Consider the following 26728-nt stretch of genomic DNA (forward strand, 5'->3'; position numbering starts at 1 on the left):
AAGACTCGCGGCAGAAAGTGTTCTATCATTGTTAAGCAAGATGTTATACTGCTTATAGTGTTGGTATTATTTTAAAATAACTCAGCGTTTCAAATATGGAAAGGGAAGGACAACTGTAATCCGTGATGTGTGCAGTGAATACCAGTTATTATGCAATAATTAAATTATAATGTACGATTTCACCAAGCTCTAGTTATAGAACACCTTTCAACTTTCAACCCGTAGTCAACCATCTTTTGAAAAGTAGTTACTACTTTTCATGCTTCAGTAATTACATACACATGTAAGAAAGGATTTATATTTTATATATATATATATAATTCTCACCAGAAGCATATACTCAGGGAAGAGGAGGTAGCTGGGCAGAAAACTTCCATTACAATTGCCTAAATTTAGTTTAATAAGGACGAATTATGCAACACTATCAATTACGGTTATCAACTATCACTCGTAGATTTGCGATGCGATAGATATTACAATTTAGTATGGTACTTACCTCGCTTTTTCCCTTCAGGTAACAAATTTCTCGGTGAGCAGGTGACGAATGCCATTCGATTCTCTAAAGGAAAAGAACGAAAAAAATATATATATAACACTTCAGCAATACATCACATCACATACCATGTATATAATACAGTTCTGAAAACATTACGATATAAAAAGAAAATTCTGTATGCAAAGAGAACACACAAAATCTCTGGTACTGCTAATCGCATCTCAGCTCTTATAAATTTAAGATTTTCACTGTGTATATAGATTAAATTCAAAATTAAGTCGATTTTCAGAATCATTCATAATACTTCGCAATAAGTTAGTCTTAAACTCTCCTCCAACTGATCACTCCTTAAGTACGACTGCGTAACAGATACTGCTAATAAACTCTTTAATTCTAAATATTCAAGTGGAATGAAATAGCTATTCTTCATTTTGTTTCGTTCAGAAGAAATAGATTATATTAGCAACAGATCTGAAACTCTGTAGATCACAGATCGCAGCAGAAGTAATGGTAATAATCAGATACCGATATTAGCAAAACGAAGTAAAACATCCACGCTACAGTGAACAAGACGGTGGAGAAAAATATAGGACATGTCAAAGTAGAGAAGCGTAAGCCGTGCTTTGATAAGAAATATACAAACGTGAATGAAGAGAAACAGTCTAAATTATAATTGCTTCAGAATCCGAACACTGTGAATACGAAAATATAGTAGACTAGTTAATGCGAAGCTACTCTTTAGTCAGTACAGAAGAGGCCGTGGTCCGTGTTCAGAGTTGATGACGATGGATTTTGGTGAGTCAGAGTAGGTCACAGTGGATGAGAGTGGTTCATGGTGGGTGGTGGGTCAGTGGGTCGTGGGTCAAGTTTTTATTGAACCACGCCAACTCTGCTCCCGCCAGTTTGTGAAGTGAGGTCGGCATACGATTTTACTTGGCGAAAAACACTAAACGGATTGACATTTATCGACAATTGTGTGAAGTTTAAAATAAAGGTGTGATGGATGATAGCAGAGTGCCTCATGTTTAAAGATAGACAAACGTTCACGATGAAGATTGCGACCGAGCATTGTGACACATGAGGTGGTTGCAAAAATCAATGACAAGATTCGTAAAAATCGCCGCCAGCTTTCATAGTTTTACGACAATGGAGCTTTCGTTTCAGTTTTCACAAATTTCAGGTAACATACTGCATGAACTTGTGATCCAAAAGTTAGGCTAGTTAAGTTTATTGCATGATGAGTTCCGAATATTTTGACAGAGGAACACAAAACTCAGCGGATGGCAATTGCCTTGAAATCTCTTGAGGCGTATAACAAAGACGGCAATTTCTTTATTGATTGCATCGTTACTGGAGATGAGACTTGGGATAACCACGTCAATTGTGAAATAACAACAAACAGTCCTTGGAATGATTACACACCAGTTTACCAAAAAGAAAAAAAAGAAAGAAAAAAAAGAAAACTTATGGGATAAGGAAGGTGTACTGCTAGGCGAGAAAAATATTGCGAAGCATTGCAGAAATTGCGAAGAGGAATTCAAAAGAAACGTCCGCCCGTGCTCATGCAAGCGGACTCAACAACTCTAACCATTGGGACTTTTCATTGGGATTTTTTTGACCATCTGCCATATAGTCCGGATCTCACACCAAATGACTACTACTTTTTTCCCCACGTGAAAATTTGGCTAGCAACGCAGCACTTTGATGACGACGCAGACCTCCAGACTAGTATGAAGGAATGGTTAAAGTTAGAGGCGGCAACTTTTTATGAAAATGGACTTTGAAAGTTTGTTCATCTAAGAACCTAAACTTGTTAAGTGAAGATGTCGAAAAGTAGTGTAAGATTGTCGCTTCCAAATGTAAATAATAATAAAAAAAATGTCTAGTTTTATTTGTCTTCATTTTATTCCAGAACGTGAGTTACTTTTTGGGTAGCACTTATATACTGATCAGTGTCAGTACAAACAGGAAAATGACGCGAAGAAAGACCTTACTTATCAATAGCCGAGTGAAGAATTTATGATAATATGTTTTAGTGTTTGTTTATTTTTTTCCTTTATTTTTCTTAAGAATAAACTGAACACTTATTTTGAGGACAAATGTTATAGTCTATGTGATATGGATTTAAGGGATCCAAGACTTACGCAACCCAACGGAGATAGAACTTGAGTCCATACTCGAAAGATGTAAATGATACATATTTATTCGGAGAATACTCTTATTTATGAAGGGGAATTAAGTAGCTTTGTGTAGCTTATGTGATATTGCTTCTTTGATAAAAACTTACCAGCTAATGGATGTGTCCAAGAATCGAACCTAGAAGGCAACCTCTTACGTAAAGCCATACGAAATGTTCATTTGACCATAATCAATGTAATACAAGTGTAATATGATAGTTTTAACCAGAAAACATTTCAGATTATAACTATTTCTTAAAGTTGAATGAAGTGTAACGTAAAGAAGTATAGCAGAGAATAAAAATGATGAATTACATTGACGCTATTAGGAATTCCCGAAACTGTAAAATTCGTTTATACTTATGGTTACTCATGTAATGAAATAGTTTATCATTCAGAGAGGCTTTGAGCCCTCTGCATAGATTTCCATGAACTTAGTCAAATTCCTTACTTAAAGCTAACACTTAATATCCCTACACTTTTCTCACAACAAGAATAAACCAGTTCTCTGTTCCTGGTATATAAGATCTGATATTACTTCTTTTCTTTGGTATGTAGATAAAATCACACCCAAATGTCTTGAGCAAGGAAACCTCAAATTTCAAAAGCAGCTCGGGAACGCTTTTTAACGCTCAGTATTGATTTGATGTTTTATACTGGAATGTAAGGATTATAAGAAACAACACAGCATGAACAATTTTTTAAAAATGTAGATCCTTTTCCTTATATATGGTATAGTTGCACCTTGGAAGATATTTCCAAAGCAGAAAACTTTAAAGATCATCCTACATTAGAAAAAAAGAACATCTCTTGTATTTGATCTGTTAGTTTGAATGAATGAATAAACTGGATGAAACTTCTCTTCAAGTATATCCATTCCATTCTTTGAAAAATAAAAAATAAACCGAATAAACATTACATTAAACTCTAGTGGATCAGTTCGATATCGAAAGAGAAATATAGCACTGAATTATAATGCAGTTTCCATCAGCAGAAAAGAGAATTTAAAAGTAAAATGCAACAACCAACGGCAAAGGAGATGAACTCGAAAAAAACGGAATATAAACGTCTACAGAGAGATTGTTGGGTAAGCTTCTTGACGAAACATACCTACACAGCACCTAAACCTATCTACATATATACTCACTCAAAGAAGCAGCGTTCCTCACAGAAATAGAGTGATCCCTCTTGGAAATGTGAATAAGGAACGACTAAATAAAAGGTTTCTATTTCACAAATACCTCACCTTGTTGCTTTAAATAAAGATCTGCCTCCAGAAACTGTTCTTTGAACAAAATATAAAAGCTTTTATTTTCGTAAACTTAAAAAAGTTCATTCACTTGCATCTGTTTGCTTTATTTTTTCTACTTTTTGATATGACGATAAATTTCATAATATGATGGTTATTTATATCTAGAAATTTCAAAATGAGACAGTATATTCACATACGTACTTATTATTCGATCCTTCATAATTATATTATCAACGTTACAGATATTAGAATACTATTAGCTACTTTTCTCGGAGTAAGTTCATAATTGGAAAATACCAAATTCCATTTTTTTCTAACACACCAGAAGATACATGAAATACTGTTCAAAGATGGTTACTATGGCTATAATGGTTAAAACAACTAGTAAGTCTCTCAATGAAAAAAAAAAAAGTTGCACATAGGTAACAAAGAACTTAAAGATAATGTTGTAGAATGAAATAATAATATTGATTATTCTAACTCTTACAAAATGTTTTAATGAGTCTGCTTTTTAAAGGTACAATAATTGAAAGTGAAGAATTTTAGCTATTACAAAGATTTGCAAACAAAACCCAGTTGGAATACAGTATATTTGTACAATATTGTATAAAATATTTTTCTTAAATACTTAAAAGTGCACATAATTATCATAGAAACTTTTAAAAATAATTAACCGACTTCATAAATGTTATAAAAATCAGAAAAAAGTAAAAAAAAAAAAAAGTAAGAAATAAAGTGCGCTAAGATGTTACATATTTAAATCTATGCCAAGTCAAACGAAAAACGAAATGAAATCTTTGAGTTTTACGCCCCACGATTATGCCGTGAGGGCTAAACGAGACGGTGATGATGAAAAATTAATGAAATGATGGAATAAAGAAAATAAGAGGAAACGAGAGAACCTAGAGAAAACCCACACACACGGTGATTGTCCACCATAAAGCCCAATTGGCGCGAAATAGAATTGAACCAGGGATCCCAGGCACTTGACGCAAACGCTCTACCACTGAGCTACCGCGACACTACCAAGCCAAACGAATTATCTTATCTTAACTATATATAAAACTACATGAGCTGACATACATTATTGAGCACTTCCTGTAGGGCTACAATGATTAAATTTGGCATGATTGTACCTTTCCGAAACTAACCGACAGGAAAATTGCCAAAAGTGAATATTTTTAATTTTTAGGGGGTCTAAAGAGTGGATGAAGAATTTCCGCATGTTATTTAAATGGGACTTTTTTTTAACCTATAATCTCATGTTTTAGGTAGACCCTACTTAGAATAAAAACTTGAAATTCGGTATGTTTGTACGTTTTTGTTAGTACTAGCTAAGTAAACCAGCAAAAATAAAAAATCCAAATTTAGAATGGTTTTACAGGGAACTGAAAAATCTTTCCCATGTTAATTATATGGGACGTCTTCTACACCCCAAAATGTTTAGGCATTTCCGGCATGATTAGAACGATTAAATTTGGGATGATTGTAGCCTTCTAGGATTAACCGACAGGAAAATTGCCAACAGTGAATATTTTTAATTTTTTAGGGGTATAAAGGGAGATGAAGAAATTCCCATGCTATTTAAATGGGTGTTTTCTTTGGATACAAAATATTTTCTTTTAGATAGTTCAAATAGGAAAAGAAACGATAGAATTGTGAGTTAAAGAGGTGCGAGGCCGAGCAAAGATAGTGTGTGGGGGGCGAAGCCTCGGCTGAGCAGATTCAGGAAATATGAAGAGCAAGTTCATGCAATTCACTGTTGATGCAAAGGGCGATAGATAAGAAATGCAAGGCCCTTGGCCGAGCAAACTCGGGGGTCTGGGGGCGGAGCCCCCAGCTAGCCAAAGGCTAGTTGTCTAATATAAAATTACAGTTTCAATAGAAATTAGTTATTAATTTGTTTCGCTTGGCACAGACTTCAATTATTTATTGCTAATAGTAACTTTTTAGCGCTTTCTTTATTATTGTCCGCTTTTTAGTTTCTTAAAATTATTTTCAGCCTTTTGGCTCTTAATTAGAAGTACGTTAAAGTTCAAGTTTTTACTTAATGCTTTATACGCTTTTATTTGAAGTTAGTTAATAGGTTCTACTAAAAGTTTGTAGTTTTCACTTTATCGATATCACAATGGTTTGGTATGTAGTTAAAGTAGGGCAGTATCATTCTATAAAACGGGTCGGCCTATGAAATATGCGTGGACAAATTTCTATTTTCAAATCTGTCTACGCGTTACGGAATTATACGTAAACATACAATCACATTGTCAGCCGTTAAGAAGCTTCATGATCTAACTGCGAAAAAGAAAATTATCATTAAAATTTGAAGTTTACGTGGGATCACTGCAATAGAATACTCTTGCAAACACAATATAAATAATCAAAATCGATGTATCTATGTCGAAATTAAGACTGAATATATGTTACAATGAAATCAGTTAATTACGGTATTAACATAGGTGCAACTAGAGAGGGCCAGTTCCCTTTCTCTTAGCATTGTCACACACTGAGAAGATCAATGATCTAGCTCCGAATACTATCATCAGATCATTAGCCTTATATGGGTTCAGCGAAAACACATATTCAGTAGACTTTCGACTATCTGCCCTAGTTTTTTTTTTAAAAAAAAGATCTTCGTTATAAAATGGGGAATATTATATATATATATATATATATATATATATATATATATATATATATATATATATATATATATATATAAGGTGTTTCAAAACAACACGTACAACATTTGGGAGGTGATTCCTGGCACCAAGGTAAAACGAAAAGTATAGACCAACCTAGGTGCACAAATGCTTCCTTTCAGAGTCATAGGCTGCCGAAAACATGAAAAAGTGAACTTTAAAGGTTAAACTCTTTAATACTATGAGACCTACCGTAGTCGAGTCAAAACTTTATTTACAACTAGTTTTTTAGGAACTAGTATGCCCTATCCAAATATTCATGTATCAGAGTCCTGCGGTATTTTCTTGTATTTTTGCAACAATTTTTATAGAGGTAGTTGGTGAGTGCTTCAAATTATATGCCCGTAGCCAAACTGCCTCCATAAAAACTGTTGTTTACCTTAGGATTCTAAACATGTATTTTTGGATAACGCACATATTAGTTCCTAAATGAAGTCTTGACCCGACTACGGTAGGTCCCATAGTTTTGGAGCTATGGGCCCTTAAAGCTCTTTTTTTTTTTCATGTTCTCGCCAGCCTTTAATTCCGAAAGGAAGCATTTGTTCACCGAGATTAGCCTGTACTTTTCGTCTTATCTTGGGTCAGGAATCACATCCCAAACGTTGTCGGTGTTGTTTTTAAATATATATTAAAACATTCTACTCAACTTTCAACGCCTTCATAATAATTTCACAAAACCAATGCTAAAGAAAAGCAATTATCTATCAGGGACATTTTCAAAAACTGAAAACTAAATTTTGACTTTTTAAAATCTTACACCTTTACCTTTTTCACATTTTACGTTACATGTTTTGCTTTTGAAATTGATTGTATTCTTATTGTACAGTGTAGATCATTTTATGTTTCCTGAAATTAAGTTGGACATCATAAAATTTATCTTGCGTGGGATGTTCATTAAACATTTCCCATTACCTATTGACTCTCTATAGGTTATGACAATTTAATGTTTTAACTCCTAACAATTTCTGTGCTACAGGCACTTAAGTGAAAGAGAGTGTAAAGAAGGGTAATAATTTATATTAAGCGTGATCAAGTTTCTGTACTTGGGAAGCAGAAAACATTTGATGAGGCGAAAGAGACATATGGAGGGGAAGCCTCATTACATGAAGCTGTGAAGAAGCACTGTCATCGTCAGTTCCAGTGAGGTTGGACTTACGTAGAAACAGCAGCCCTCATTCCAGGGCAACTCCAGTCCACCATTCATGAAGACACCATTGGAGAAATAGAAGCTGCCATTTTGGAGGATCGACACATAACCATCGCGAACTAGTTGATGTCAAGATAAGTAGCCTATGGGGTCTATGGGGAAAATAATTCATGAGCATTTCCACATGCATAAGACATCTGCCTGATGAGTTCCCCGATTATGACACCTTTCCGAAAGCAAGAGTCACTTACTCCAGGAACATTTGACCTTCCACCACAAAAAGCCAGAATGACTTTATTGACAGACTAATATCTCAGAACAAAACATGGATTCATCGTTATGACCCAGAACTTAAAGTCCAGACAAAGTAATGGAAGTATACCTAAGAGGACCCGTGTCCAGTCCTCAGCGCGCAAGATCATGGTAACAGATTTTTGAGAAAAGCTTCGAGTGTGGTAATGAACTTCCTGGCGAAAGTTACCACAATTATAGGAACATACTATGTTTCACTGGATTACATCGAAACCAAAAGACGTGGAATGCTGATCAAAAGTGTCCGTATCCTTCAAGACAATTCTCCAGGTCACAACTCGCATGTTGATAAGACAGAAGCGCGATCTTGTGGCATGAAATCACCATATTCTTCTGATCTTACAGTATCTGATTTCATCTATTCCCAACCATGAACTAATTTTTGAAGGGAAAGCACTTCCAACACGATGAAACTCTGATACCGAGGTCAAGTCATGGTTTCCGGAACATCCCACGAATTTCTACAAACAAGGTCTCCAAAAAATGCATAAATCGACGGAAAAAGTGTGTGGTCATTGGAGATTCCTATATAGGGAAGGACTAATGTCAGTAAAAAAAAAAAAAATAAATAAATAAATAAATAAATAAATAAAATAAAAAATTCGTTTATAACAGTCAAGGTGAGTCTGGATTTTTAAAAATGAAAATCCCTCGTAAAATGTATATACTATCTTTGTTCTTGAACTTCCTTCTTCTGTAATTTAAACTACATTACAGTGTATAAAAACCAGTTATAACTTAGGCCTACCAATCTGCACTAAGAGGTCAGAAAACATGAATATACACTGATTTTGCTACACAAAGTGTTTTTTTAATGGTATAGATGGGGAAGGTGTGAGCAATCATAACTCCGGCCTTTTGGCTTTTTTGTTGTCTGGCCTGCCTTTCCGCCATATTAAGCCATATAGTTGGAGATCTATTCTATTTACAAGTCGAATTGAGAACTCCTTATTTTTCCTTAAGACGGTTAAAAATAAATACCAAATTTAGAAACGTGGCTTTGATTTTTGCGATTTTAAAATACAAAGCAAATTACGCGAGCTTTTATACATACTAGCTTTTATACGTACTTTTATACATGATATTTGCGGAATCAGCATTCAACAAGAAGTAGCGTGAGAGAATCTTCATACTTGATTGTGGTCTTTGATCCACACTCGTCTGTCGTAAAGTGCTATAACTATTCGCTATTTATCTTCTGAGGATAAACTTGATCTGATCCAATCTTCCGATATTCTGTTTGTAGTAAGTTTATCTCGAAAGTGTGGCAACAAATGTCCTGTCTCTGCTATCTTCTTTTGCTGGTAAAAGATACCCATAGTCTTAATTATGGAAAAAATTCGTGAAACATGGTGGCAAACAATCATTATATATCATCAGAAAGAAACAGTTTCTGTTATTACTACAACCTAGTATGAACCGAATCTTTTCCCTTGTCAAAAATAATAACTATTGTTTATTCTACCAACATGGATGTCTGAGTTTGTGTTCGTTCTGTTCGTGAATTTCATGCAGTCCGTTGGACAATAACTTCCTGCGATGCAGTATTCTATGAACGAATGCGATAGATTGCCACATCTGGTGCAATATTGGCAGAATGTGGTTTCTCTGCCAACGAGAGGGCCCTTAGGGGAAGAGAGGCTACAAAATGGAACTGTAACAAGAGAGCCTGGAGTGTGAGCGACCAGTACGCTTGATATTTCTTCCACTTTCGCCGTCCACAACATTCCTCAGGTTTATGATGTTCGCTGCTATAAATCGGAGTTCTCTTTTGTCCCTGCTCCTTCTCTCTGACCCCTTAGGCTCGAATCCCTTATGAGGTTGATGGATCCAGGGGGAAATTTTCTCAAGCTTTGTTCCTCTCACCCCCACACCGATGTCGATTTTCTTTTGTCCATGAAATTGTTCACACACATACATACGAGATCGCACCACATCACATCCAATCTTTCTCATTCTTTCTTGCTTCTAATACCAGCATATTGTCAGAAAAAGGGACAGAGACGAGTTTTCTTTTCCTCTTGGTGTTCAGATTTGGTCACTTTTGTATATTGAACACATTTGTTGCAAATGGTTATCCACGTATGTTGAAGGTGAATGAACGCATATCAGCCTCCCAACACTTTGATCAATAAACCTCAGAGATGTAGACGGAAATACAGCTTTTCTTTCTTTTAGTTGATTTTAAGGGCAGTATTCGTATTGATAAATGTTTTCACGTATAGGGAGAGATGGACATAATCTAATAAATTTATATATAATGGAGAGGATCAGTGCGATTATCCCAGAAGAATATTGAACATTACTTCCCTTCTCCATTAAATTGAAGTGGCAAGCCCACAATTTTATTTCCATTATGTTCATAATACAGTTAATCGCTGGGGAGGTGTCTGTCTGATTAGAAAAAATCACTTTTGAAAGGGAATAAATTGGCTACTATCTTCCGAACAAGTTGAACCTAATACACAGCATTCTGTCGCTAGTACACTAACAAAACAAAATACAATTGGGATCTGTCTAAGCTTGCCCCTCTCGGTTCCACTGGAAACGTCCACTTATAAACATGACCAATTTAGGGAATAACAGAACATTAGTGTATACATATAAGGCTAATTCCACAGATATGTGGTAAAATTAACAGCTCTTTTATTGTAATGATCTACAGTATAATACTTACTGAAAGTAAACATTCGACAAGCACAGAGAATGTAGTCGTCAGCCCCGGTGGAAGGAAAAGCCTTACTAACTGCGCCACATGATGTTGCTACTGTTCGTAGTGAACGTAAATGATCCAGAGTATTAGTTTCCATTTCATTATAACAGAAATGCTGTTGTATGCTTTAACAATTATGGTTAGATATGTGCGTAGCAGAGTAATTAAGACGTATTTCATTCAAAAGTTTCGTATAATTAAGTTAAAATTGAGCCAATATTTGAACTGTGGGACTTGGAAATTCCACGTCTGATTAAGAATAAATTTCTTAAGAATATCTCTTAAGTATAAGATTAAGTAAATAACACAGAATGTACCTGTTAATATTTCTACTTCCATCACAGAGAAAGCAGAGAGAGTAATTTTATTTCATGGTGTAAAGCCATTATAGGAACTCACAAAAATTTTCTTTCCTCGTGTTACCTCGAGCTATAACCACAATTTAAGAGAAATTATGGTCTCATGGAATCCAACGTAAGTTAGATTTAATGATTAATTATGAAATGGATCTTATTAGCAGAGAATGAGTTAAAAAATAACTCAATGGAGAATGAAAAAATGAATAATATAATGCAGTTGAAATGAAACAGGAAAATAAGCTTGAACAATAAATAAATTTTAAAATGAAAAGAACACAATTTTCCATTATGAATATTGCATACGTTAATCATTTTATTATTCCCAAAGGCTATTGCATATTTTCTTTTTTTTTCTTTTTTGTTTTTGTTTTGTTTCGTAATGCGTATCATATGGTTTCTGGCTCAAAGAAGAGTAAAATGTTTACTTTCAAGTCAGCTCACAAAAGGAAAATCAAAATGTCGAAAAAGTTGGAATCGATGTGGATAACTTCAAAAGCATTGGTCAAATAATTTCAAGGTTTTAATTCAGAAGGCTTAACTGCATTTTGTAAATTCTGAAAAAAATTAGTCACTAGTGGAGAGGTTCCAGGTAACCCAACATCTAAAAATTCCACAATATGTAATGTAAAAGAAAAAGAAAGAAACAAGAAATCAAATTAACAGCTTGTTTGATCAAAGTGAAAGTCAATAAATGAGAATCACAATGATCTCAACTCAGATAAGATCTGCATAAAGGCTATGATGTCAACCAACAACCCATTGACACGGCTGAAAAATTCCTTCAGCAGGAATTTGATTTTTCAGTATACGTCTGCCATTCCATTAGAAAACGGACGAAATAGATTTATTTTGTAGTGAATTAATTTAAATAATAAAACAACAAACGTAAAATGAAGCATATCCCTTTCTAACAATGACCGTATCAAGAGAAAAGTGTTTTATCAACCAGTTGGAGCCTGCGGTGTATGCATTCCTGTCACGTACTGAAACTGAGCGGGTTACATAACAGCACAGGATAACATGGTTTACTGACTAGCTACGAGGCACAGAACTTTCTTGCCCATCTTGGAACGTTAGCTACAATCAAGGCAAAAGTTATCCTATGATTTTTCCATTAATTAGTCGCTCTATATGAAAGGAAATTATAGTATTATGGACTTCAAAAGAGAGGTGAAGTCTTGTAAAAGTATGACTGAAAATTTACCAGTTTTCATCGTGACATAGTAGTACTTTAATACAATATACAAGGGCGGTTATGATTGAAAATTTACCAGTTTTCATCGTGACATAGTAGTACTTTAATACAATATACAAGGGCGGTTGTCGAACAAAGAATGAAACAAATTACGGGGCATTATAAACAAATCCATTGAGAGTGAAAATAAATCATGATTGAACACGCAATACGGTTTCAATTACTCAGCTATTAAAAGACATTACTGCTTTGGTATATTGTTTGTTATGATACTTAAATATTCGTTTAATAACATATTGCACCCAATCAGAGGATAGTTGGTTAATATTGAGTTTAGCACCCCATTTAGCACTGAGGCTATACGAAATGCCGGCCTACAGCTTAACATGGAATTCGAACCACCATTCTTCAGCAGGGTTACCACTCCCCCCTTATCTTTCAATAATGTTGGAATTAAATTTTGTGACTACGAATTAATGTTGTATATATTGTACAAAATGTATAATCCTACTGAATTCGTAAAGTAGTTGATTTGTGTAATCAAAGTAGTGTTTTATATTTGCCCAGCATTTCTCTCACACACGCACGCAAACACACACATGCAAATAGCAACACAGACGCTTCCATTACATAGTTAATTTAAAAACTTTCTTTGCGTTTCTGGATCCTACAGGATAACACAATTAGGAAACCTCCGGAACTACTGTCATTGTATTGCAAGATTATGTAAGCAGAATCAAAATAAAGAAAAAAATATCTACGAAATATCACACTAGGTTCCACTCAACTAAAACATTTATTTGACTATCATAAAAATACAAAATTCTACTGTTTTTACAGGAACGTAAGTTGTTACTCCATAAACAATTTAAATCAAGATTTTTTTGTTTTATTGTTCTTGTTTTAAAGAAAAAAGTAATAAAATTTGCATGCATTACATTGTCATGGCAACACCTAAATGAGCTTTCACATAACAAAGAAAATATGTCGAGGCTACTGTGGTTTATCGCTAGAGGATCAAATTTACATTTCAGGTGACCTCTCATGTACATACACGGAGGAAACTTGTGTAACATGTACCTAATTTTGTAGTGCGTCCCATTTGAAACAGCGAACAATGGGTTTGTGCACGACACTGCACTGCTGATCGCACACGTAGATATCAGCGTGACTTAAACAAATATGTGTTATGAATGATGTACATCACTCGTGAGTATAATATTACATTAAATTATTTCTCTTTGACATGAATATCTATTTCATTATAACTCTTGTCCACTTATCATTTTGATAAGAACCAAAGAAAACGTTTGCAATTAAAAACAAAACAAAAAAGGAAATAGTGATAGTTTTTCTTTATATTTAAATATTAGTACTGAAAGCGAGAAAAGTTTATCGGCTAACATATTTACATATCCACATGTTGTTTGTTATTGCCAAATATCCCTTCCAACGATATATGCATGACAAGATTATAGTCTTGAGTAGTATTGTCAGTTGGTGGGAAATTCTGAACACTGGCGAGTTTTTTTTTTTTTTTTTTTTTTTTTTTTTTTTTTTTTTTTTTTTTAAATGTTAAAACAGAAATTCTCACACGTTCAACTTTTCTACTCTGTCTATTTTTTCTTTATTCACTCTTTCTCATGCACATATAAAAGTTAACATTCTACATCTGGGTCCTATTTCTCAAAACTACTAGTCTGGTAATACTACTGTAGAACTTTACCAAGTCAAGTTTTTACAATGGTATATGCCCCACATTAGAGGTGTTAGCATTAGTATTTAGACATGCTTTCTAGTATTAATTAAATATTTCTACTTTACGAAATATTCCGACTTATAAAAAAATACAATATTAAAAAATAGGCCCCTGAAGGAAAAAGTAAATGAATTTTAAAGTTTAACGTCCCACAATTATTCACCATGGTTAAGGAGCCGTCTACATATTACGTAACTATTTTTGACCAATATTTATCCCCTCCCTCCCCCTTATCACACTTTGTAACGCAAAGCCAAACCCCTTCCCCCCTTTGTTACGTAACACTTTTTGATTTTTTCTTACCAATTTTGCTTATTTTGGGGTTTACCAATAAAAAAAAATATTTTTAATGGTAGTACTTTTTATTACACAATGCTTGTATTCCAAATATATTTGTAGTGTTTTTCCCCAACAAATCAAAGTATTAGAAAATGATAGTACCGTAATAATATTTTAATCCCATTAGATTTTTTAATTAACCAGTCTTAATTCTTCGAAACTGTATACTGTCGTTTTACAAAGAAGATCACACCCATCCTTTTAGGTCACCGATGATCGGAAAGGAGGAAATGCTGCCGGGAGATGCAGGTGAAACAGATCTAAAGAACTGACATTGACCTCTTTTTTCGGGATACCAGATCCTTCGTGTATTTGAAGTTCGTCGACAATGCAAAGAAGTTCTCTTTTTCGTCGACTACATATTCGAAGTGACTGCACACATGAAAGAGCAGGAACATATCGTTTGTAAATAAGCTTTCAAGCATTTTCTTTGGACTTAGGACGTTGGTTTATCCCTTTCTAAATTATTCTTGCCTTAAATCAGTGTAAATAGACTCGATTTCTCCAGAAATATTCAAATCCAATTTAAAAAAAAAAAAAAAAAACTCATTACGCGATGAATGTCCGACGAATTAGGTTTTTAATATCTTATTTTGCTCTGCAAATCGTGGATCATTCCATCGCGGAAAATAATATTTTACGAAAAACGTTTTTTCTGTTTCACATGCGAAACCCCTTAGAAGAATAGAAATGATTCAAATCAAAAGTTTTAAATGATATTCTCAAAATACGCGCTCAAACAGCAATAGGAGTGAGAACGTGAGGGCATTTTCAAGTGGTGGTTACGATCACTAACAACTAACTCCAGAAAAGCGTGCACTGTAAATGCAATGCTGCGATAGCCACAAAACGATAGTTTTATTGTACACGCAGGATCCATTACCAGTCATGCTGGTGTCTAGTAGCGTCTTGGAATTCCTTCTGCATAAATCAATTTATATAGTCTATATGTTTGCAATTTCCCAAAACAATAGAAATATTTACTTACTTATTTATAAGAAAGAAAAGAACTGAATAAAATTATTTCTTCAAAAGATTGCATATAAACCTAAGAATAAAAATAAAAACGACACCAGAAAAAAATGCATTACGTAACGAAGACGTAAACCCCCTCCTCCCCCTTGTCACACACTTCGTAACGCAAGACCGAACACCCTCCCCCGTTGGCGCATTACGTAATATGTGGACGACCCCTAAAGAAAATAGTAATTATGGTAATGAATAAAATGGTGGGTTGAAGAAAGTAGCAGGAAACGAGAGGACCCGGAAAAACCCACGCATATGGTGTTTATCTACCACAAAGATCACATGACGCGAGCTGGAATCAAACCGGAATCATACGCACCGCAATCCCCAATACAGCTGAGTCATTTTAGACTTTGCTAGAAAGGGGCAGAACTCTTTACTTACATTAAAAAAGTTCACTTTTTTAATAGTATATTACTGTATAATATTGATTAAAACAACAATTGTCCCCCTACCATCTCAAATGAAAGGAAGTAGATTAAGGTCAGAATAGACAAAGGAAACATGAAGGGGCTGATATTAGGAACTCCTGCTGGAAAATAAGTGGTGAATAGTACATCTATTTGCTCTGCTACGCGTTTTTCTTCGGGAAATTGTACAGGGTGTCCCAACCGAATGTACTCCCAGTAACTGATGTGCAAAAAGGTAGATGGAGAGAAGATTAAACAAAATATGTATCTGACATACCTGTACTTATAAGAAACGAAAGAAATCACAAGAGGTGCTACAAATTTCTCCCATAGATTTCAAGCACATTTGAGCACGACGTTGCTAGTTTGTGAATGTGGCTGCCAAAACCTCGGGTGTCATTCCCTGGAGTTCACGACTGATATATCCCTGCAACTCATCGAGTGTGAGTGGTTTGTCCCAATAGGCATTTTCGTTGAGGTCACCCCACAAGAAAAAGTTTGGTACGGCCCAATTCGGTGCGTTGGAGGCCATAATCATTTTGAAATGACCTTGCCAGGATAAATGATTCCACTTCAGGCATCTCACACGAGATGTGGCATTCCTGATCATGTAACTGATTCATGAACTCTCGAAACATTTCGATTGGTGATGTGAGGTGGAAAATTTTCCGCTAATTTTCCGGAAAATTTTTCGTTCTAAAAAAAAAAAAAAAAAAAAAAAATCAGTAATCAAGTAACAATTCCTCAGTAATCATAAAATTGATTGAATTCATGTATAGAAATGTTAAAAAGTGAAAGATCGTTTAAAGAATCTGAAAATTTTCATGGCTCAGACAATTTTCAGTACTATGTAGGAACAAGCGAAACAATTTTTCATCAATCGAAATATTTTTTGTCTTCTATGGAAAAATTGAAGAACTATTTATGAGTCTGAAAATTTTCATCATTTTGAAGGAAAACATAAAACAACTTTTTGTGAATCGGAAAGTTTTATTGCTCTGTAGAAACAAGTGAAAGGAATATTCATAGATCGGAAAATTTACATTACGATGTAGAAACAAGTGGAAAAACGTTTTCCTAAGCCGCACAATTTTGTATATTATATATATAGTGATGTTAGGTGGAAATTTTTCCACTGTATTTAACTGCACATTGAGCTACAAAATTAAATTTCTGTAGAGGAAAGTTAGTCATCAACCAATTATAATTTTCCAATTAGCTTTTGGGAACCGGAAAATTTTCTAATATTTCAAGTTGAAAAGTAAAAATTTACATAGTGTTTCTCTCTCTCTCTCTCTCTCTCTCTCTCTCTCTCTCTCTCTCTCTCTCTCTCTCTCCCTCTGCGAGCTCCTTCGTTGCTAAGCGGTTAGCATATGCGCTTTTGGCATGGGAGACCTGCTTTGATTCCCGGCGGGAGCTCATATAGTTCGGATTTCCCGTTAATCAGTTGGTCCCGTCTCATATAGCCTCGCTCCTGAAAGGAACGTTAAACTCAAAGTCAACTCAATTCAACTCTCTCTCTGTGTGTGTATGTGTATATGTAAAGTGCCGAGAACATACATCGAGTTCGTAGAGTACAAATATCCCATTCTATTATTTAAAATTTAAATTTATTAAAAGCGATGAATATTTTCCGATTCATAAAAACATACTTCACTATTCGTACATTGTTGGTTAGCCGTAAAATTTATTGGTAATAAATATTGTCTAAAAAGTTTCATGAAGTGAAAATCTAACGATTCTTCATTTCTTGCAAAAATGTTTCAAAAACTTCAATGAGTTCTTCCCTCAGAATCCACCTTTGATCTCACAAAATTATATTTCGCCAGTTTAATACGTGCAAGACGAAGTTTTCTCATAGCTTTACTACTTTTCTAGATTTACATACTGCAACATTTATAAATAAGTAGAGATAATATAAAGTGCGTACTGTAAATTTTTGACTATACAAAATTCGAGTTTAAGTAACTCATGAAAACAAATACTGACCATTTTCTGGCAATAAACATTTATTTATTCATATATTCATTCAGAAGGGAAAGTAAAATATAACTAATAAGGAAGCTGGTTTGTGTAGTTGTTCTTTCAATAAAATAAAAAAAGGAAACGTAAAAAGCTGCACTATTAGCGCTGCGTTCTAAAAGCAACAAGTAATTTCATTTTAATTTACAAAATTAAAAAAAAAAAGAAACATATTTCTTTTTTACATATGCATGTACTCGTTCTATCGAATCGTCATTATTTCCAATACATTTTTATACATAATAATGGTAGTTTTACAATACAAATATCTGCTCTAAGATGTTGATTATACAAAATTCCAATATTGAAATTATGATTTACGAGTGTTAAACACAATAAAATCAAGGTATTTCTTCTTATTTTCTGTTACAAAAATAATCTTCATAAGGAACTTTTATGTAGTTATTTCATTACATAGGCAGGCCTATATGTGAAGAAATAGTGGAATTTTCTGTTTCTCAAATAATTGATAAATTCACAAAGGTTTGTTTTCGATTTCTTGTTAAATTTTAAATATTGGAATGGGATATTTGTTCTCTACGAACTCGATGTATGTTCCCTGCACTTCACTCACACACAAACAAATACACACACACACAGGGAGAGGGAGAGAGAGAGAGAAAGGGAGAGACTGTCTAAGTTTTTACGTCTCAACTTGAAATATTAGAAAATTTTCCCGTTTCCGAAAGCTAATTGGAAAATTATAATTTGTTGCTGTCTAATTTTCCTCTACAGGAACTGAATTTTACATCTCAATGTACAGTTAAATATAGTGGAAAATTTTCCACCTAGCATCACTGTACATAATATCCCCACCTAGCATCACTGTACATAATATCCAAAACTGTCCGGATTATGAAAGTTTTTCCAGTTGTTTCTACATCGCAATGAAAATTTTCCGATCCATGAAAATTCCTTTCACTTGTTTCTACAGAGTAATAAAACTTTCCGATTTACAAAAAGTTGTTTCAGTTTTTGCTTCAAAATTATGAAAGTTTTTCGACTCATAAAAAGTTTTTCAATTTTTCCATAGAAGACAGAAAATATTTCGATTCGTGAAAAAAATTTTCACTTGTTCTTACATAGTACTGAAAATTGTCTGAGCCATGAAAATTTTCAGATTCTTTAAACGATCTTTCACTTTTTAGCAATTTGTTTAAAACGGAACATTTTTCGGAAAAATATAGAAGAAAATTTTCCACCTCACATCACGGCTAAACAACGATGTAGGAATAAGTGGAGTATGTTTTTATAAATCGGAAAATTTTCATCACTGATTTCGATGTAAGCTTTCCTTGTTACAGCTGAGTCGAGAAAAAGTACGTGCTGCTGTGATAATGCACAGAATATGCCTACCTTTTGTGAATGTAAGGGTTCCTCGAACGACTCACACAACTTGTTATTGCTACCCTTCCTCAGCAGCTACCAAGTACAGTATTGCCGCTTCACCTTTCTCATAGAATGCATTACTTTCTTTCAAAATTTCATCGCAACCGATCAAATATTTACGCAATGATGTAGTTTTTGTCGGGATTATCTTCCAATGGGACACCCATTAGTTTCTGAAACAAGTGGGAAAATAGTCATCTGATGTTTTTGAGTTTTGGCAGGATTTGCTGCTATATTCAACGCACAGAAGAAATATTTCAGCTGGCTGGAAATTTCGCATCTAATCGGGAAATGTCAACGCTTAAGACGGAAAATTTGCTGTTACAAAACTAACAACACTGGTCTTGAGTGACTTTGAGGTATAAAATTACGCAATCATGTTAATATCGAAATAGGAATAGTAGGCATGGATCAAGATTAAACGCATCCGCGACCGTACAGCACAATAAATTCAGTCAAAGTGTAACAGCAAGTCTTTGCTGGATGGCCATGGGTGCTGATACGACGCTGGAAACGGACTCACGCCAGATGGTTGAGAGTTAGTCAGAGATACAGGATTAGTATACGAGTGTGCTTTCTATTCGGAAGGCAAGATACAGCTCCATTCCAACCATCAATAGAACTTACACCGTTACAAGTGTATTATGGCTTCCATATCGCTGAAAATGAGTTGTACAGAAGATTGGTGACTACACCGAAGGACAGGAAAAGTATCACAAAAGTATTCCTTTTGTTAGTTGGTTGGATTGAGGTTATTTTCAGTAGTTAGGCTATATGAGACAAGAACGTATAGTTTAACGTGGGATCCGAAGTACATCAACTTCCACAGGGAATCAAACCTGCATCTTCTGCGCAAAAGGTGCGTACGTTAACCATATAGACCCCTAATCACGAGGGAGCTCTGTGTCTCTTTTGTATCACTTGTAAATACATAGTTGCCACTGTTGAAGTTCCAACTCTCATATATAAATGGGAAATTACATTTCCTTCGGACTCCATTTTTGGTTCGCTGGAGGTGAAAGGGAGGGGCGACAAATCTTCTATCGCCCGCATTCCTCTTATTAATAGTTTCATTCCTCTTATCAATAGCTTCAGCATAAGAAATAAGTCGTCACAGATAAGATACGCACTTTTATTGGGGACTGTACAACATTTTTAACGTTCACAGTGTAAATATTTTACTCACTTCAGTGCTTAAAAAAACGTCGATAACTTCATAAAATTTCACAATAAGAACAGGTTTATACTATGTATCTAATTTTGGGACTATTGATGTAATATGCTCTACATATGTTTACAAAACTACTCTTAGTTACTAATTTTAATATTATTAATACTACCAAAACCGTAAATACTTTGAAGTGAAACGTAAATACTTAAAATATCAAATAATACTTTTGATAAACTGGATACTTTCAAATATCGAGGATCAATATTAACAGACGAAAACCATATTCATGATGAAATTAAAAGTCGACTAAAAGCAGGGAATTCGTGTTATTATTCAGTTCAAAATCTTTTGTCGTCGCGAACTCTATCGAGGAATTTGAAGCTTATAATATATAAAACGATAATCATGCATGTTGTTCTGCATGGTTTCGAAACAGGATCGCTTACTCTGAGGGAACAACGTAGATTGAAAGTATTTGAGAACAAGATATTGAAACGAATATTCGGACCCATGAGAAAAAGGAATGGTGAATGGCAGAAACGTCATAACGAGGAACTACATAATTTATATCGTTTGTTTTACATTGTTAGGGTCATCAAATCTAGAAGGCTTAGGTGGGCAGGTCATGTAGCAAGGATGGAAGAAAGTAGGAACGATTTCAAAATCTTAACTGGAAGATCAATAGGAAAATGACTATTAGGAAGACCTAAGCGAAGATGGGAGGACAATATTAAAATGGATCTTGCAGAAATAGGAATACAAAGTAGAAACTGGATTTAGTTGGCTAAGGACAGAAGTCAGTGGAGAGCTTTTGTGAACGCGGCATTGAGCCTTCGGTTTCCATTTGCCATAGAGTTAATTTAGTTAGTTTTGAGAATGGAGAGGATTACAATAAATGCCCAATCCAAAAGATGTATAGCAGTGGATATACAATAAATAATTACACCTAGTTCTCTTTAAAAAAAAAATCAAATTTCGTGTCCCACAATTATGTCGGTTTGGCTCATGGCGATGTTGAGAAATGAATGAAGAAAGTGGTAGGAAGCGGGAGAAAATCCACGCACACGTTGTTTGTCCACGACAAAGCTCACCTGGCGCGAGTTGGGATCGAACCAATGACCCCATGCACCAGAGGTGAAGGCTCTTCTACTGACATGTGAATCACTGTGGCATCATATCTAAAAATCAGTGAAACATGTCACTTGAATAGAAAATACCCGTAACATGCACAAAATTTGAATAAGAACAACCTGAAAAATTACCTTCACGTTGGCCAAAAACGTGGGAGGACAATACCTGACAATGTCTCATAAACACGGATAATAAATCTAACTATAGATTGACTCAAGACAACATTCACAGGCAGGTTCTTGTTTATGTGGTAATAAACTAATCATGACATATTTTTATGAAAAAGTGCCAATCGCTTTCCCATTCTTGGCTAGTAATTTTATTTATTTGAATGTGCAGTACTAAATGATAGAATTTACAAATTTGTACGTTCACCACCCACGATTTGTAATTCAAAATAACTAACCATAAATACTATATTACTCCAGAACACTAAAACTGCTCTCTCACTTACTATATGGTCTTAAAGAATAAGCAATACCACATGGAACAAACTAGTTTAATTAGAATAATATTGTATATTGAATATTGATATTTTGGTATGATGCAATTTTGTGTTTGAGTGCTTTAGTTGTTCATTGTCCTTTCCATTCTTTCCACTCTTTCCTTTCCATTTGGACATTTAATGAAAATGTGTAGATGCACGATTAAATCTCCTGGTTATCTTGGACTTTCAGAGAAGTTCCTGGAAAACGTGATTAAAGCGCTTTCTATGGAGCTTTTATACTGTGTGTGTTTGTGTGCTTAACAAAGTAAGTTTAGTGTTTGATGAACCACTTTAAAGATTACATTTTACTAAAATGAAACAGTCGCACTTTAAAAAGCTGATTACAATGTTTCCTTTACCACAGTGACTTTTTTCTTTCTTTTCTTTTTTTTATCTTTTTTTTTCAATTGTAAATTCTATTGATGTAGTCTGTTGGCAGTAAAATGTTAAAGTATACAGTATTAATGTGCAGCATCGAGACCTGGAACTCGTGGTATTATGTTGTAAGCCAGTCTGTTAATGTAAACAGAAACTGGAACATTTACAACGAAACTTGGATTCTCAAGCAAAACTACATTTCCACCAGAAACACTTATTGCTTAAGCTTTAAATGAAGTTTCTACATACATACAACACACGTTTATATATACCACGAGGCGAACATCTACAAATAATTTTAAAATTGAGTATTATTATTTTCGTTTTTAGGTACATAGCAGTCTTTGGCTTGTAATATTACAAAAATACAAACTGCAAAGAGGAATAAGCGATTGATTAGTTTTCTGTTAAACCTATATCATCGGAATCTTCAAGTAGATTTTTTCTTTCTTCCTTGACGGAAAAAGTTTTACGAAATGTTAAACTAAAACCTTACGGATTGCATCCCTGTGATCGATCACGACAGATTTATGACATTATTCTAACTTATTTGGGTAGATAAAACATATTTTTATGTACTAATTACACCACCACAACTAGCCGTAGATAACATGGGGCCGCCGTGGTTCAGTGGTAGAGTGTTTATCTCTGGTGCGTCACGTCCCTGGTTCGATTCCAGTTCACGTCAAGTAGGTTTTGTGATAGACAAACATCACGTGTGTGGGTTTTCTCGGAGCTGTCCCGTTTCCTCCCACTTTCTTCATTCCACCATTTCATTCACTCTCATCACTATTCTAGCTGGCATAATTGTGGGACGTAAACCTGAAAGATTTCATTTTCGACCTAAATCACACATAGTCATGTTCTAAAAGACTGAAATCTTAACTTCTTTTGAAAATATTATGTAAATATTCCCAAATAGACTTAGAAATTTAACATATCTCTTAAACTAAACTAACCTCTGTGTCGACGCAAGGCTATGCACAGTTAGACACTTTTATGGTTAGTGGTGTATTGGGTACATTTGTCACTCACTATTACACTGTATTTGACTTTCTATCACGGACAGAGTTCTCTATCCAATTTCCTCACGGAGCTGAGTCAATATCAAAACTTTCGAGGTTTTCCCGGAATTCCAATTCTGAACGACGTGCGTTATTCGTTATATAGGATCATACCGCTTAGTACCTCTAAAATCATTATTATAAGTCTTTAATTTCATTAAGAAGACCTCGAGGTAACTGAATATTACTGTATTCTTGAAAGTGATTATATGGTAGTGTGTAAATTAATCTACACACCCATATATACCGATACTCAAGTGCTTCACTGTTTACGACTGTTTTTTAATACTGTTTCGAGATTAGCTTTCTCTCAAGATTGTATTTCAAATATTCTTTATGACTCTAGGACGTAAATTCCAATTTTTGTGCTTTACCAAGTTTCATGAGGTAATTGCCTCTCTTATCTTTGATAATTTTGATCAGTCTTATTTTCAATACTCTTAATTTCTAGCTTATGTCATCGAGAATGACGAGTAAGATTGTTATATTCAAATTAAGTTTGTATATTCTTACGATTTAAGATAAATTAGTGAGATACGTGCTTTAGGCGAATGTTGCGAAAGAAGATTGAGAATTGTAGTAGAAATCATAAGAGCATATTACGAGGGGCAATAATCGAAGAATGCGAAGCAATAGTTTATGTTATACATATTTCACAGAATGCTCACAGTAAATTCCCTCCAATGTTATTACAATAGGAAATTTTCGAAGAATAAAATTTTACTTTAAGGGCCCTGCTAATGCCCTCTAGAGTAAAGGAGACCGATGATAATAACAGATGGGGAGAACACATGTACCCCAAGAAAACAAGCGGGCACGTTGTTCACATAATGTTCATGTTCATAATGTGAGTGTCGCCTCTCTTGAAATATGACAATATGACTACTTGTGGAAGGATTAGATCTTAGTTTCTTGCAAGCAGATTGTACAGGAATCATTTGTACCCCTATAATTTCGAACTGCTGATTTAAATACTGAGTGTAGCTTCGTAATGCACAAATTGCATGACATTGCCAGTTATGTCTGTGTTCCTGCACGATGAAGATTGATATCTGTTTCTCCTCCCATTAATAAAAGACACGGATCACATATTGGAAGTCAAAACTCTTATGTACTATTCTGTCAACGAGTTCAGACAAAAGAATCAAGGAGTCACAATTTGTTAAGTATTCCTTTAAAAGCTAGCTTATTTCACTGTAGAATATTAAAAACCAATATAATGAAAGCTCACTTATTTGGAACACGTATGATCTCTACAACAAACTTCGTGTGGTTGATCCAAATATTGATATATTTAGAATGTCCTTCACTAAATTAAAAAAAGTAACTTCTTTAAGTGCCAGAATTGATTATTAAAATTATCAATTGTCTGTTTATTCTACTCTTATATGCTTATCTCTTTTGGGAATAATATCTTTACCTGTAGGATTAGTCTCTCTAAATAAATAAAAAAAACTGCGCTAAATAAAATATAATAAAATTCATGCGAACAGAAATACGAAATTAATGGAAAATGTACGAATTACTTAAGATCCCCTGAAATGCAGATATCTATCTATCTATCTATATATCTTAATGTTTTCATGTGAGGATTCATTTCCCGAATTTTTTGTGTTATTTTCGAACATCCTGTATAAACCATATCTGACTTATTTTTCATTTTTGTTGATTTTTGTTATTGATTCTGGTGTAAAGTACCCTCACAGACTGTATCTAGAAATTCGCAAAAAAAATAAATACTTGAAGCTGATTTCTAACAGTTCCTTTCTTCATAAAGATAGCTAATAACTACAATTACAGTTTAATATTTTCCATCGAAAGAACCATAGAAACTAATAGGAAACATAATCTCGTTATATCATGCTTTCATTGATTCGCATTTCACAAACTGTTTGGAAACGAACAAAATTCATATCGTTTATTTTTAAAATATTACTGATACAACAATGACAATTAATTTTACTTTCACGATTTTGAGACTATATTTTATTAAATGATGTGTGGCTCTGTTATTTCAACATATAAAATAATTATCGTGACTTTCAAAATGCACGTTTTGGAACTTGAGGGTTGAGGTTCATTTTTCATTGAATACATTTACAGCAACAATATAAAGAAGCCATAACGCTATTACGTTGAGATGACTGTTTATGCCGCAAGTAAAAGGGTGACGAAAAGAGCGAAGGAAGGGTTATGACGAAAATAAGCAAAAAGAAAACCGAGGAAAACCCATTTCCCTCTTGTTAGGTATCAGCCGTACTACGTTTGTTAAAACCATATAATAGTATGATGCGAGTAAGAGCCCGACTTACTGTGGTGTTCCATGCATACAAACGGAGTTAAGATAGTTTTGACAATACTGATACGTTTCCCTCGCCAAAAAATGTAGTTCGCTACCTTTTAACAATTTTCATAGAATATTATTGTTTATCTTCTTAGTGTAATTTGGGATCAAAACTTTACTAATTGCGACACTTTTCTTTCTTTCAGGAGATCTTGAGCAACGACGTCACACTGAATATTACATGGAAACTCTGACTTTGAGATGTTTGAGCCCTTATATTATATATATTTGGGAAGGAGAAGACTTGTCTACTGTCTGTGCTTCTCTCTCAAGTCAGACCAATTTCAAAAATATCACAATTATAATTAAAGTTTACATTATACTGAAAATTTGGATAGAAGGAATAATAATAATAATAATAATAATAATAATAATAATAATAATAATAATAATAATAATAATAATAATAATAATAATAGTAAATCATTATTGGATCATAGGGACGTAAGCTGACTTCTGACCATGGAAACCCAATACAAGGGAGATACACCACTTTTTTCTACAGTTTCTCCTATACTTTATCATCATTATATGAAACATTTATTCAGTAACTCATTTCCATTTCTTATTATCCACTAGTATACAGTTCTCAAAAATGGAACTGTGGATATTTCATATAATTTAAATAGGAATACTTTTCTTCATCAACGTGGAATTTGGAAGAGCATATTTGTTCTCAGTAACCAATCTATAAACAAGAACAGTATAAGAAAGATTTTCCGTTCACAGAATGTCTGTTCCGTCACAAATGACATCTTTGCTCATCTATCATTTTTCGTCATGGGTATTATCCCATTCTGAATAACTCACCCGGTTTGGTAATGTAAAAAGAGAACGCGAGATGATGAAGGGCTGGAA

General features: G+C 34.2%; 1 protein-coding gene across 1 annotated transcript in view; it reads right to left on the reverse strand.

The window, feature by feature from the left end:
* LOC145678427 (semaphorin-1A-like) overlaps positions 1 to 26728 on the reverse strand; it is a gene marked incomplete in the record, with an annotated part of 854086 nt that overhangs the window by 340062 nt on the left and 487296 nt on the right. The window contains 1 exon segment of the mRNA XM_081748545.1: positions 497 to 559. Coding sequence (XP_081604671.1) covers positions 497 to 559 — 63 coding nt within the window.

Source organism: Thermobia domestica, chromosome 2, assembly GCF_964235325.1.
Source record: "Thermobia domestica chromosome 2, izTheDome1.hap1.1, whole genome shotgun sequence".
NCBI classification, from domain to species: domain Eukaryota; kingdom Metazoa; phylum Arthropoda; class Insecta; order Zygentoma; family Lepismatidae; genus Thermobia; species Thermobia domestica.